Source organism: Nelumbo lutea, chromosome 7 (assembly GCF_056320005.1).
Source record: "Nelumbo lutea isolate HS-2025 chromosome 7, American lotus-T2T, whole genome shotgun sequence".
Taxonomy (NCBI): domain Eukaryota; kingdom Viridiplantae; phylum Streptophyta; class Magnoliopsida; order Proteales; family Nelumbonaceae; genus Nelumbo; species Nelumbo lutea.
The window spans coordinates 3169860-3185450 of NC_142690.1; the positions used below are offsets into that span (position 1 = coordinate 3169860).

At 39.5% G+C, this 15591-nt stretch overlaps 1 protein-coding gene across 1 annotated transcript in view; it reads right to left on the reverse strand.

Moving 5' to 3' along the window:
- GSL10 (glucan synthase-like 10) overlaps positions 1-15591 on the reverse strand; it is a 123321-nt gene that overhangs the window by 50053 nt on the left and 57677 nt on the right. Inside the window, exon 22 of the mRNA XM_088954511.1 lies at positions 14577-14663. Coding sequence (XP_088810637.1) covers positions 14577-14663 — 87 coding nt within the window. The remainder of the gene's footprint in view (positions 1-14576; positions 14664-15591) is intronic.

A 15591-nucleotide genomic window follows, 5' to 3' on the forward strand; every position in this document is an offset into this window, starting at 1 on the left:
CTGCTTTATGTTTGTTGTTAGCACTGTTAGTTTTGTTAGTTATTAGCTCATGTAAGCAGTGGGGGTATTAGTGTAATTGCAGTCTTATATTTTAATGGTAATATAAATAGTTGAGTGGGGTGGCAACTTGGTATTTTAACGGTAATATAAATAGTCTCATTGAATTTACATCAAGAATTGGACTGATTACAGTCCTGATTTGCCTACTTGGTATTAGAGCCAATCTGGGGTTTCTCATGTGTGTCTAATCCAGCTGACTACATGAGAACCTCCTAGGGCTGGAAATCTAGCAAGACCTGTCCATCGGCTGATTATTGGAGGTTACCAGAAGGGTTTAGCAGTTGTCCAAGAGTTTGTAGAAGGCTTGGAGTGTCTGGTAATCAGGAAGAATCAGAAAAGAACAAGAAAGATCAAGATTAGGGTTCAGAGTGGCGATCAGTGTTTCTGGGAAAGTTTCTAATTTTTTCTGAGATCGACACCAGTGATAGATAGATCAGACCTATCTAGAAGGAGCGGCTGAGGTTTTCTCTGTTTTCTCAGAGTTTTCTCTAGGGTTTGTTCTTAACCCTACGATCAGACCTGACTGTGACCTATTTAGAAGGTGCAGCTAAGAGTTTTTCTGTTCTCTCAGAGTTTTCTCTAAGGTATTCTCTTAACCATACAATCAGACCTGACTGATCTCACTTTTTGGGTGAACCCTAAATCAGTTTCAGCATTCCAGTCGTTTTTTTCTGGGTGACTTCTAGGCTGGTTTCAGATTCCAAACCTTTTCTGGGTGAGAGCTGGTTTCTTTTGGGGTCTTTTCTTGCTGAGAACTGGTTTCTCCTGATAAACCTCTTAGAGAAATGGCAGGAGCTGAGTTTAAGACTCAAGGGGAAGGTGTTTTGGGGCAGGAAACATGGCAGAGAACAGTTTTCAAATTATTACTGTTAAATTTGATGGTTCTAATTACTTAGAATGGGCTCAGTCAGCCATGATGGCAATTGGGGGCAGAGGAAAGTTACGTAATGTGAATGGGGATGTAAAGAAACCAGCCAAGGAAAACCTTTCATATGCCAAATGGGTTCAGAAGACCTGCTTGGTCATGACTTCGCTGTGTAACTTTATGCAGCCTCATATTAGCCAAAATTACTTGTGGGCAAGAACAGCTAAGGAAATTTGTGAAGTGATGAAGGAGACCTACTCTCAGCTAGACCTGTTCATGGCAGGATACCCCTGCCCAGCCCGTTACAAGTTGAGCTTGGTCATAATTTTAGGCCCGAGGGCTTGGGCTCGGGCCTAAAGCACTGGGCCCGACTTTTTTTCGGGACGATCTCGGGCTTTTTCAAAATAGCCCGACTTCATACTATATATTAAATAATAAAAATATATTTTATTTAATAAAGTATATACAATATTTTTTCTTTGTTCTCTTTTTTTCCAAGTAATAGTGAGATGTTTATTATTTTTGAGCTTTGAAGGTTTTTAATATAAATAAAACACTTTTTTATTAAATAAAAAAAGAAAAAAAAATTGTTTTCAAATTTATGGTCAGAGTCAGGCTCGGGCTCAAGCCTGAATGTATTTTGTTGACACATATACAAAGCCTGGACTAAACCCGGCCCAGCCCATGAACAGGTCTACTCTCAGCCACTCAATGTTGCCAGGGCCTATGAGCTGAAATGTGAAGTAAATAATCTCAAGCAAGGGGAGAAGCCAGTCTCAATTTATTTCTCCACCCTGAAATCTTTATGGCATGAAATTGATCACTTGGAAACTAGTGAGGGGAAAGCCAGAAGGATGCAAACACCTATAGGAAACAAGTTGAGACCAATAGGGTTTTTGAAATCCTAGCTGGTCTGAATTCAGAGTATGATATTGTGAGACAACAACTACTCACCAGGGAGAGTGTGACCTTATCTTAGGCCTATTCTCTAGTGCGTAGTGAAGAGAGTACGAGAAAGGTTATATTTGCAACTTCAACCTATGGAATCAACTCTAGCAGTGGTTAAACCAAAATTTGGATGTGACAAGGAAAGGGACATAAAGAAGAAGGATAAGGAGTTAGTTTGTGATCATTGTAAGAAGCCAAAGCATACCAAGGACACTTATTGGAAGTTATATCTACATTTAATTAAAGCAAAGCTCAAAAACAAAAAGGGGAATGCCAATGTGGTTGTCTGAGCTACTCCGAGTGAGTTAGAAAGTGAATTTGGTACTTCAGCCTCCTCATCTCAGCCATTGGTTTGCCACTCCAACTTCAACATTTGCTCATTCAGGTACACAAGCATCAGCATATCATGTTTCAGGCCTAGGTAACAATGGACCTTGTTGGGTCATAGATTCAAGTGCATTTGACCACATGATAGGCTTATCTTCTCTATTTACTACTTCTTGCTTACCCTCTGGCAGAGACAGAGTATCCATTGTTGATGGATCCCTTGTTCCCATCTTTGGGAAGGGAAACATTAGACTATCGAATGCCATCTCCTTGTCCTCAGTTTTGCATGTTCCTAAACTTAGTACTAATCTATTGTCAATTAGAAGCATCACTAAAAATCAAAACTATTCAATGACCTTTTTCCCTGGTGAATGTGTTTTTCAGGAGCTTGAGACAAGAAAGGTGATTGGTATTGGCCGTGAGACAAATGGAATCTACCTGCTTTGAGGGAGTCTACAAGGGAAAGATATAGAGGTTGAAAGGTCCCTTGTTTCTTAGTCTATGAGTCAAATTATGCTTTGGCATAATGGTTAGGTCATCTGCCTTTTAGGTCTTTAAGGAGTTTGTTTGAGTCAATCCAGATGTCTAATTTAAAATGTTAAAGTTGTGAGCTTGCAAAGCATTATAGAACAACCTGTTCTTTGAGCAATAAAAAAAGTAATATTCTTTTTGAAATTGTGCATACTAATGTTTGGGAACCATATCACATCACTACTATGGGGGGATACCGATACTTTATGTTGTTTTTTGATGATGATACTCACTTTTCATGGGTTTATCTTATGCACTCTTGAGATGAGGTCCCTACCCTAACTCGAAACTTCCATCAGATGGTTTTGACCATGGGGTTATTCATCAGAGCACTTGCCCCCATACACCACAGCAAAATGGAGTTGTTGAGAGGAAGAATAGGCATATAATGGAGGTAACTAGAAGCATTATGCTAAACTCCAATGTTCCTATATGTTTCTGGGGGGATGCTATCCATACAGCTGTGTATCTCATCAATCGGGTTCCTTCACGAGTCCTAGATATGAAAATTCCATTCAATCTTTTATATCCTGATAACGACTTTTTCACCATTCCTCTTAAAACCTTTGGGTGTACTTGTTTTGTTCAAATTTTTGGGCTTGATCGTTCCAAGTTTGATCCTAAAGCTTCCAAATGTATCTTTCTTGGGTATGCACAAAATCAAAAGGGATATTACAACTATGAACCTATTTCTAGGAAACGGTTTGTTTCTATGGATGCCACCTTCTTTAAAGATGTTCCCTACTATCATAGAGTTTCTTCTCAGGGGGCGAGTAGTGAGATGGGTTTACCTAGAAATTCCATCACTTGTCCCAATCACTGAAGGGGAGTGTAGTGAAGAGGGTTGTCATAAGTGTAGGGAGTTGAGGGTGTATCACAAGCGGTGGAGACAGGTTGCTTTCGATCCTCAATGGTCCAGGCCAACTCCAATTTCCTCTACGGCTCCAGATCCAGGTACCACAACTCCTTTAAATCCCACTACAAATGAGATACCTCCCATCACTGAGACTAATGAGATGCCTCCCATTATTGAGCCTTCTCCTACCTTAGATGATCTTGATCTTCCAATTGCAATTCACAAAGGGAAGCGTCGTTGTACTTCATCTACAACACATTGCATTTCTCAGTTTCTGACTTATGATCGTTTGCCTCCATCCTATAAGTCCTTTTTGGCATCTATCTCTACTATTCCCATTCCTAGGACAGTGCAAGAGGCCTTGTCAATACCTGAGTGGAAGGATGCCATGAAAGTAGAAATGGATGCCCTTCTCAAAAACAATACATGGGAGTTAGTCGATTAGCCAAAAGGAAAGAAACTAGTTGGGTGTAGATGGGTGTTTATAGTGAAACGTAATGTTGATGGCTCAAAAAGAAGTACAAGGCCAAATTAGTTGCAAAGGGGTTTACACAAGCTTATGGCATAGACTACTCGGAGACTTTTGCACCAGTAGCTAAGATAAACACTATTAAAGTTTTATTGTCTACTGCAGAAAATTTCTCATGGCCACTATTCCAAATGTATGTTAAAAATGCCTTCCTCAATGGTGATTTGCAAGAGGAAGTGTACATGGAGTTACCTCCCAGATTCTACTGTGCAGAGGTAGGGAAGAAGGTCTATCGGTTGAAGAAAGCCTTATATGGACTAAAACAATCTCCAAGAGCATGGTTTGATAAATTTAGACTAGCCCTTGGAAAATTTGGCTATGCCTAAGTCCAATTAAACCACTCTTTTCATCAAAAAAATAAACTCCTTGACCCTACTTGTTGTCTATGTGGATGATATTGTAGTGACAACGAGTGATACCTGTGAGATTGACTCTCTTAAATAGCCGCTTCGACAAGAATTTGAAGTCAAAGACTTGGGAGAACTACGTTATTTTTGGGTAGTGAAGTAGCCTGGTCTAAACATGGGATTTTTGTCTCCCAAAGGTAGTATGTTCTTGATCTTTTGGAAGAAATTGGGAAGGTAGGTGTGAAACCTACTGACACACCCATTGAACAAAACCACAAGATAAGGACTGAAGGTGGAAAGCCCCTTGAAGATAAGATTATGTTTCAACGGTTGGTTGGGAAACTGCTTTATCTTTGCCTCTCTTAAATAGCCGCTTCGACAAGAATTTGAAGTCAAAGACTTGGGAGAACTACGTTATTTTTGGGTAGTGAAGTAGCCTGGTCTAAACATGGGATTTTTGTCTCCCAAAGGTAGTATGTTCTTGATCTTTTGGAAGAAATTGGGAAGGTAGGTGTGAAACCTACTGACACACCCATTGAACAAAACCACAAGATAAGGACTGAAGGTGGAAAGCCCCTTGAAGATAAGATTATGTTTCAACGGTTGGTTGGGAAACTGCTTTATCTTTGCCTCGCACGACCAGACATTTCCTATGCAGTCAATGTAGTTAGCCAGTACATGCATTCTCCCAAAACTACTCACCTTCTTGCAGTTGAGAGGATTCTTGCTTACCTGAAGAGAAGTCCAAGCAAAGGAATACTCTTCAGAAATAATGGTCACATGACGATAGAAGTCTACACAAATGTTGATTGGGCTGGGTGTGTTGATAACAGGAGGTCTACTTTTGGGTATTGTACCTTTGTAGGAGGCACCCTTGTCTCTTAGAGGAGTAAGAAATAGAATGTTGTAGCACGTTCCAGTGCTGAAGCAGAATACAGATCTATGGCACATGGTGTGGCTTAAGTGTTATGGTTGAGGTCATTGTTTGAGGAACTGGGAATTGCTTATGAGAAGCCCCTGATGTTGTATTGTGATAATCAGGCTGCTATTAGCATTGCCCATAATACGGTACAGCATGACAAAACTAAACATATTGAGGGTGGATTGACACTTTATCAAAGAAAGAGTGGCTTCTCAAGAAGTGTCTTCCATATATTGCATCCAATATGCGACTTGCTGATCTCTTCACCAAGGCAGTTACAAGGACCAAGTTGGAAACAGATTTATGCAAGTTAGGAATGATAAATATCTATTCCAACTTGAGAGAGAGTGTAGAGATGTAGAGCAATAATTAGTGCTGTTATATTGCTGTCAGTTATTTTATTTATTGTGGTCCCCACTACTGCTGTTAGTTATTTCCTGCTTTATGTATGCTGTTAGCAATGTTAGTTTTGTTAGTTATTTGCATATGTAAACAGTAGGGGCATTAGTGTAATTGCAATCTTATATTTTAAATGTTAATAAAAATAGTTGAGTGGGGCGGCAATTCAAGCTAGCCCACACTCTTTCTCTCATCTCTCTTTTCTCTATTCTCTCTTCTTTCTTCTCTGTTTTTCTCATTGAATTTACATCAAGAATTGGACTGATTACAGTCCTGATTTGCCTACTTTTTATAAGGAAAATATTCATTCAAGAAAACCAATAAAAAACAAGAGGCAAACATCAGGACATCAAACCAACTGGACCAACAGACACAGACTCAGCCCCTAACACAACATTTAACCAGCTGGGAGGCACAGAGATACAAGTAGAGAAATAGAAGAGAGAAGAGAGAAGAAAGAGAAAACAAGTAGAACAGATAGGTTCAGAAAAGTAGAACAGAGGGAGAAGAGAGAAGAACAAGAGAAGAAGTTTGGAGAAGAATACATCATGTGTACAGTCACTTATATTTATACTCTTTGTTAATAAAGTGGAAAATTACATAAAAGCCCCTCATAAGGTGGCTGCAACTAAACTAGTAGAAAGGAGAGAGAATTCAGGGCATATATTTTTGTTGTTATGCTTCTTTTATTATAGGCCCCATTGGGACAGCTTGCTACTTACATTAAGGCATAACAACTTTTGCCAACTATGTAGGGGCAGACTTATAATTTCATTTTCTTTACATAAAGTATAAAGCATGAGGGACTCTATGAGTAACCCCACAATCTCTTCTTAAATTTCTCCTCTCTCTTCTTCTCTTTCCTCTACTTCTTTCTATCTTGTTTTATGTACTTCAACTTTCCTTCTCTAATCCAAACATGTATCATAAGACTGACATATTCTTACATCAACAACTTAGTATCACAGCCAAGTTTTCAGTAGATCATCTTCTCCTCAAGCAGTCCTAGTCCAGCCAACTGCATGAGATAGCTTGGGGGCTGGATAGATCACTGTTTGCTGCCTGGTTCAGAGATTTTTGGACGGTTCTCGTTAGTCATTACTGCCCAAGAAGAATCTTGGAAAAGGTTCAGAAGTTGGCCAAACTAGAAAAACAGAGGAGGTTTTTTGTCCAATAAGAACTGAACACCTATCTGCACGGTAGAATCTGAGATTCTTGGGTCTGTTAGTGACTTCAGAGGAGATTGAGTGGATCTGTGTTGGTTTTTGGCAAGGTGTGAGAGATTGACAGGACATTGCTTTCTGTCTATTCCAGTTGGGATTTTCTGATGTTTTCTTGTTCTTGTGAACCTGTTTTGGAGATTGAAGGAGTCTGGGAGTGATTCCAATCCCTCTAAGGAGATCACAAATGAAAAAAGGGCAGCCCAGTACACAAGGCTCACACCAATGTGGGGTCTGGGGAGGGATAGATGTATACAGACTTACCCTGCACATACAGAGAGGCCGTTTTGAAGATATGAATCCTGGTCACCCAGGTTGCAAAGCAGCAACCAACTGTTGCACCAAGGCCCACCCCTCTAAGGAGATCACAAATCTGTTCTCTTATTCTCTTCTTACCCAGAAAGTGCTTTGGGATAACCTGTAGACCAGCTGGCTGCATCTTGATTATTTTTTGCATCTTGTCTATTGATTGTAGAGGAACAGAAGCATAGTAGTGATACCTATAACCCTGGAATTAGATAGTGGCCCTTTACCTCACATATCACCATTCACCACTGTTAAGTTGAATGGAAATAAGTATACACGGGGACACAAGCTGTGAAGATTTACATTGGGGGCCATTAAAAGCTGGGACATCTTACAGGCGCAGAGAAATAGTTGAATGCTCAGGACCCTAAGCATGCTAACTGCTAAGTGGGTCCAAGAGGACATGATGGTAAAGTCTTGGCTGATTAATAAATAAAAAAATAAAATTTTATTAATAAAAGAAAAGTACATCAGAAGGGTGACAAGGAATCACCACAAACATCTTACAGAGAAGAAAAGATGAGAATACATCCAAAAAGAGAAGCAAAGCAACAAAACTAGCTACTTGATTCTACCTCAAGAAGAGACCGAAAATTAGCAGCAAGATCTTCACTTGAGACTCCTTCAAATCTGGGAGTACAAGTACCACCCAGTCCATCATTCTTTTCCCACATAAGAGAACAATTTGATCTCCACCCCAAGCCTAGTCTTCAAATATCTTTGCCTTGATGAAAAAACGTATTCAGCCCCAAACTATCTTTGCCTTGATGTTTCCTCTCATTGTAGGCCAACAACAAAAATATCTGCCGGAGTCCTTGGTTCCACCATATTAGTTTTGAAGAATCAAAAGAAGAATCCCCATATGAATTTTTTAGGATGTCTCCGAAGAGACATCCAAAACATAGATGCAAAACATTCTCTTCAGCAGCTTCACATAACTAACATCTTGCAGCCAACTGGATCCCCCACCTTTTTATCCCTACAAACTCAATACCATTTCACTAGATGATACTTCCATTGCACTCCTTTAATACATCATAGGAACACTTTCTGCATCTTCTCAATTGAATTTTCCAATGAAGAAGGAATTTTTAGCAAAGATAAGTAATTGAAACTAAAGCTATTGCACCTATTGGTAATCCCAGATATGTGAATGGGAATTCCCCTACCATACAACCCGGATTGGTTGCACACTCCTCTAAATAAGTTTGAGAACTGTTGCCCACAATAATCATCACATTTTTCTTCAAAGTAGTCTTTTGCCCAGCTAGCACCTCAAATTCAGCACTTGATCAATTGAAGCTCCCAAGAAAATCGATGTACCAACTACAAACTGAAGTTGCATAACGGAACCATCATCCCTAACTGGTTTGAATCCTTTGAGCATTCCCAAATCTGCTCCTTTGATTAGTCAAAATTTCTGCTAGCAACATCTCCGAGCCTGGAAATAGGAAAAAGGGTGTGAAACTCACTAAAAATTTGAAGAGGGAAAAAGAAAGAACCAAAGCATGGAAAAAGGAAGAATTTGGAAAGTTAGAGGATTCTAAGGAAAACATTGCAAAATGGTTAGAGGAGATGAACTTAAAAGAGTCCCAAAGAGAGTATAGTGGGGAGGATAGATCAGAAAGATGGAGGCCAAAATTGGAGTTGGAAGAGATCTTGCGTAAAGAGGAAATCTCCTGGAGCCAAAAAACCGAGGTGTAAGTGGCTTTTGGTAGGAGACGGTAATACTAAACTCTCACTCTTCAGCAAATGGAGAAGGAGAAAGAACATGATCTCAAAGCATTGAAGTGGATGATCAAGTTTTATGTGGGGAAGAGGATACTGTTAATTTGGTAATTGAGGGAGAATCCAAGGTGGTTGTGGGTTGGTTGGCAAACCCAAATACTGTTAATTGGGATTGTAGGGATCTCCTAAGAGGAGTCAATTGGCTTACAAGAAGCATGTCAGTTAATTTTCAGTGGGTTAGCAGATCAGCAATTGTTTTGGCTGATTCTCTTGCTAAACAAGGGGTCTCAAGGGTTTCTTTGTACTGGGCAACTTTGTAAGCTGATTTCTGTTTAGTGTGAGTTTTATGCTTTCATCTTTAAAGAAGAGGTCGCATCTCATGCCTCTACTTAGGCTGTTTGTATGCTCACTGTTTCACTATTAGTATCAATTTCTTTCATTTATCAAAAGAAAAGAGGAAACTGTTATGACTTTTGTGGACCACTTCAAAGCACTCTTTCCTAATCCAAAAGAAAGGAATCTAGACCTTCTAGAGTTACAATGGGACAGAGTGTCCACTACCCAAATGTTATCTACAGAGAGAAAATTTAGGCCATGTTTGTGAGTGCTTAAAAATAAGTGCTTATTTGGGCCGGGACCACACCATTAAGCACTTATTGGTGTTTGGGAAATAATCCTAGAATAAGTGCTTATTTTAAAAATAAGGGCTTATTTTTTAAGCTCAAAATCCCAGGTTTTTTTAAGTGCTTAAACAATAAACATGTTGAAACTGAAGAGAGGAGAGTTGAGGGTTCTGCAATGAGGGTCTGAGAAGAGGATTTCGAACTCACCCTCTCTCTCAGCCCCCTAACACTGTTTTATTAGATATATTTGAATAATTACAAGGAGGCCCTTAGTTGGGCAAGAATTTACAAAGAACTTAATATTGACAGGATGGGCCCAAAATAACAAGAAGAATAAACAACCTATGGGCCATTCAGCCCATCTTCTCTACACTCCCCCTCAAGCTGAGCATAGATGTCAATCATGCCCTTAAACAATTCAGGGAATAGATGACTCAAGGCGGAAAAAGACAGATGACCAAAACGACAATGACACAACATAATCCGACTAACAGACTCTGAAGAGACAGATCCAAGAGCAACATTCCCAAGATGATCAGTGCATTGTCCCGGAGTATCAAGCAGGTATATTCCATTCGCCTCATGGCCACTTCCAATCACCTTTTGAGACTCCAGATCCTGAAAAACACAGTAGGAAGGAAAAAAAGTTACACAACAGTTTAGTGACTTGGTTAAACTGCTCACAGACAACAAATTTGTATTTAGTTTAGGTGCATGAAGGGCAGAAGGTAGGTACAAGGAATCTGTAGCCTTGATGGTTCCCTTACCAGAGATAGGGGCAAGTGAACCATCAGCTAAAGTGATTTTATCACGTCCAGGAAATAAGTCATATGAAACAAACAAGGTAGACAGATTGGTCATATGGTCAGAAGCACCTGAGTCAATAATCCAAAGGATCTTGAGATTACCTGAAGAGGTAGCATGATTAGCAGAAGCCCTTATACCTGAATGAGCAAATGCTGAAGTAGTAGAATTTCCTAAAGGGTCGGAAGGAGAGGTCACATCACTCAGCTGACTGATCATCTTCCCAAACTTTTCATATTCTGCTCTCATGGCTGCCAACTGTGCAGAAGTAGACATCTCTTCACTATCTGGCCCGGTAGCTACATTTGCACTTCCTGATCTTTTACTATCATGTTTTTTCTGAAACCGAATGGGAACAAGATTAGGATGTAACTTCCAGCACTTGTCTTTGGTGTGCTTCGGCTTCTTGCAGTACTCACATATAACTTCTTTCTTTCCTATGCCACTAGAAGTTCCAACATTCCCTTTAGGTTTAATCCCCATATTGGCAAAGTGATCATTAATATCAGCCCCTTGAACCTAAACAGCCCTTCTGCTCTCTTCACTACTCACCAATGCATAAGCTTGTGACAGAGACACACTCCTTGGAAAGAATATTCTGTTTTGTGATATCATATTCTGGGTTTAGTCCAGTTAAGAACTCAAAAACCCTGTTCCTTTCAACCAATTTTCTGTAGGTCTCTGCATCATTGGTGGTGTCCCAAGTTACAGCTTCTATTAGGTCAATCTCTTGCCATAGGGATTTCAGGGTTGAGAAATATACAGCAAAAGGTTTCTCTCCTTGCCTTAAATTCTTTACATCACTTCTCAATTTATATGCCCAGGCCACATTGAGTTTTTGGGAATAGGATTCTACAACACTGTCCCAAATTTCTTTTGCTGAATTCATCCATAGGTAGTGTTGACTGATTTGTGGCTGCATTGAGTTCACAAGCCACCCAATGACAGTGTAATTTTCTTGCATCCACTTCTCGTAGGATGGATCATCTTCTGGGGGAGCCTTCTTACTCCCGGAAATAAACCCCCACTTTCCTCTACTACATACATGAATCTTTACTGATTGTGACCATGCCAGATAATTAATTCCATCTACTTCAACTGTGGTCACAGTCAATAAGGAATCACTTGGAGTCCCCTGAACCAGTCCATATTCAGCACCACTTTTGTTTTCAAACTCTGAGGAGTACATCATGTAAACACTCCAAATATGATTTCAGATAACTTCTACAACTATATTGAATAAGGACAAGCAATAACTGAGTTCATCCGACCACAAGGAAGCAACACACTGAGTTCAGCCGACCACAAGAAGACAATACACTGAGTTCAGGCTTCAAGAAGTAATTAGAATCTCCTAGGCACTGTGCACTCAGCCGAAGTACCTTTTCAAAGTTGTACACTCAGCCAAGAAGAGTAAGTACCAATCGGTATTGCTGAATAGGCCTTTTCACAAACACAGTGTGGGCAATAGAGACAACCCCACTGTCAAGGAAGAGAAAAGACCCCAAAAACAGTTCGTACGGCCCCCTAAAACAGCCAAACAGGAGTAACAATACACAGCCTTGTTACAAGGATGTTTCGGCAGGTTTTAACAGTCCAAGAAAAAGAGAAAAAAACAGCCCAGAAATTTATGGGTTAAACCAGATTTAATGCAGTTGAAGGTAGTACAGAACAGCTAGGATTTCGGACACTTCAACAGTCCAAACACAGTCAAAGGTAATACAAAACAGAACCAGAAAACTAAGCACAACTTACAGTTCGAGCTTCAATAGTCCAAACACAGTCGAGCTTCAAAACAGAACCAGAAAACTGAGCACAACTTACTGTTCGAGCTTCAACAATCCAAACACAGTCAAGCTTCAAAACAGAACCGAGTTGTTCCCCTCCCCCCCCCCCTTTTTTTCTTCTTCTCTGATTCTTCCTAGTCACCGAACCCCTTCTCCAAGAGATTCTAGTCTTGGGCTCGTCCAATGACCTCCAAGAATCAGGCAATACGTGACTAAGCCTCCAGCCCTAGGATATTCAAGTTCAGATACGCTCTGATACCATGTTGAAACTGAAGAGAGGAGAGTTGAGGGTTCTGCAATGAGGGTCTAAGAAGAGGATTTCGAACTCATCCTCTCTCAGCCCCAACACTGTTGTATTAGATATATTTGAATAATTACAAGGAGGCCCTTAGTTGGGCAAGAATTTACAAAGAACTTAATATTGACAGGATGGGCCCAAAATAACAAGAAGAATAAACAACCTATGGGCCATTTGGCCCATCTTCTCTACAAAACACTTATTCAATTTTTTTCTACCAAAGTTGTCCCCATTTAGTTTATACAATACCAGGAAGGAAACCACCAAAACTCCAAACTAAGATCAAACACTGTGCCTACCCCAAGCTCAACCCCAGAGGGATAACAGTTCCCTAGAACCCACTTCCGACAACATGAGCAGACCCGTCGCAGTTGGGCATGAGGTTATCAAAAGGATTGCAGATGAGCAGACTCCCTCCCTCTCTCGACCCCAATAGTATGACCTACTACCAAGTTGTGGCCTCTCTATGCCTCCCTCCTCCATCAAAATCGCTAAGTGTAAGTTTCGTCCCGTTGCTCTTTTTCTTTCCTATCGTGAAACCTTAAAACCATGTACTGACCTGTTATTTCTTGTCTGCAACTCTTCTCACTTGTCAAGATCATAACCCTTTCCCGTGTAAGGAATTGAAAGGATCTATTCAAAGAAATTTGGGGTTACAAATACCTCGCCCGATAAGCCAGAGAAATTTGGCGCTTCGAGGGATTCTTATTCAAAGACTCGAAAAAAAGGGAAACCAACAGGGATAGAGAGTTTTTAAGAAAGAGAGAGAAAGAGAGAGAGAGAGAGAGAGAGAGAGAGCCTACCACCCACAACGTATATTTTGAAAAATTGAAAGAAAATGAAGGACAAAATAGTCACAAGTGCTTATTGGAGAAAAAGACTACCAAACACCCAATATGAAATAATAAAATAAGCACTTAACATAAGCACTCCCAAACATGGCCTTAGTGAAGAAGACTTGTAGGGAGGTAGCTCTACCTATACATGACTCGACTAGACATTTTCTATGCAATTTGCGTGTCAGTATATGCAAGCTCCTAGTACATCACATTTGGCTGCAGTAAATCATATTCTTGTTTATTTGAAGGGGAATCCAGGTAGAGGTATTTTGTACAGGAAGCGTGAGCATATGAAGGTAAAGCATTATATAGATGCATATTTTCAATGATTTCAGCCAATTTGCCACCTCCCATAATATCAATTAATAAACATCCTCTATGGATATTCTCTTTTCATTAAAGATCCTCTTATTCCTCTCCTCCCAAGACCATAATATATCTGCCCTTACACATCTTTACATAATTCTGCCTCTTCTTGTCTTAGGATTAAAGAACTACTTTTAAATAAGGTCTCTTCATTCCCCTGGATACCAACTGTTACCAAAATAGAGAAAAAGAGTTTTCCCATAGACTAGAAGGATAGTTTTGTCAGAAATGTGTGACACACAACAAGTTCGCATCCTTTTTGTAAAATGTCACAAGTGTCACCCCTTTGTTTTGCCCATCCTGCTCTAATTCTATGGGTGACATCCTCACAATCCCTCCCTTGTTATGAACTATCAAACTAAGGTACTGAAAAAGGTCACATTGAGTTATCTCTTGGTTTCAAATCCTAACCGTACCCTGATTTGCACTACCAGTGTTATTAAATTTACATGCCATACATTCTGTTTTAGTCTTTACTTTAGAACCTCTTGTTTCTAAGGAATTTGTACATAAACATAATTTTGCATTTAATCCTTTGTTAGTTTCATCAATTAAAATGCTGTCATCAACAAACAATGGATACCAATGGCAAAACATTAGGGAGGAATGAACTATTCTGGTACCCTCCAACATGAAACAACATTATAATTTTAAGTAGTACACAGCTCCATGTCGCTATGCTCTCAATCCCAACCCTGAGCTTTTGAATGATGGTTTCATTACCTTTTTCTCTATCAGATCCAATAAAGTTTTCAAAATTCCAGTACATTTACAAACATGAAAAATGAAAACTTAGTGTTTTCAACAGTGAAAAGATTTACCTCCCCCAACCGGTCTCTGGCTCCAAGCAAGAAACCCACAACAGCTGAAGTAACAGTGTAAAAGATGTGAACATCCAAGAGATAGATCTGCACAACAAACAAACATAGTGAATAGTAGATCAATAAAAAAACAAAAAACTTTTCGGTGCAAACAAAAAGTACAACATATATTATGGTACCAAAGCTCAATTATTCGATAACTAATTCAAGTTAAATTTGGACAGATTCAAGTCCTCTAATATATGGTACACCATGTATTGATCTCATGCTGCATTGTCTGTCTTTGATGGCATGAATAGAAAAAACAAGACAAAGCAACGCCCAGATCCAGGGGCAGTGACATGATGCAAAATGTAGCAAATAAACAATGTCCATTGGAGATGTGCCCCCACTGTGGTTTCTAGCCCGGACAGCAAGACATGTATATATAAAAAAAATGTCTACGAGATTAGTGCTTGCCTAGAAAACAAAAATTAGGAGGTAGGTTGCTAATTATAATATTATTAATATGGCTGCATCTTATTAGCATTGTAACCAAAGCATGAACCAGTCATCAACTAGTCCACTACAAATTGAGGGAATGATGGTCAAATTGATTGCAACATTAGAATGTTTAGTTACTGTTGTAAATATTCTATTATTACGATACTGTGGTACTTGTGTCCTTTCCTATGTTTAAATACAATAAATAATACACTAGTGCAGGCACTGACACACACACATAGTATTAATTAAATTCTTCTCCATTCCTATCTTTTCTCCTTCTCCATAAGATCTTTGACAGTTTACAGTTGCTACTCATGATGTGATCACATGAGACAACAAAACATATACTAAGTCAACTGGTCAATTCGCAACAAGGGCCATTAATCAACCGCAAAGCCTCCTTTAAGTTTACTTTTGCTTGTCTTTAGCTCACATAATCATCTAAGCCTTCTCCCAAATATATGGGGTTGGCTACATGAAGCCAGTTTTACCATTCCATTCAGTTTAGTGCCATATCCATTGTTAAATT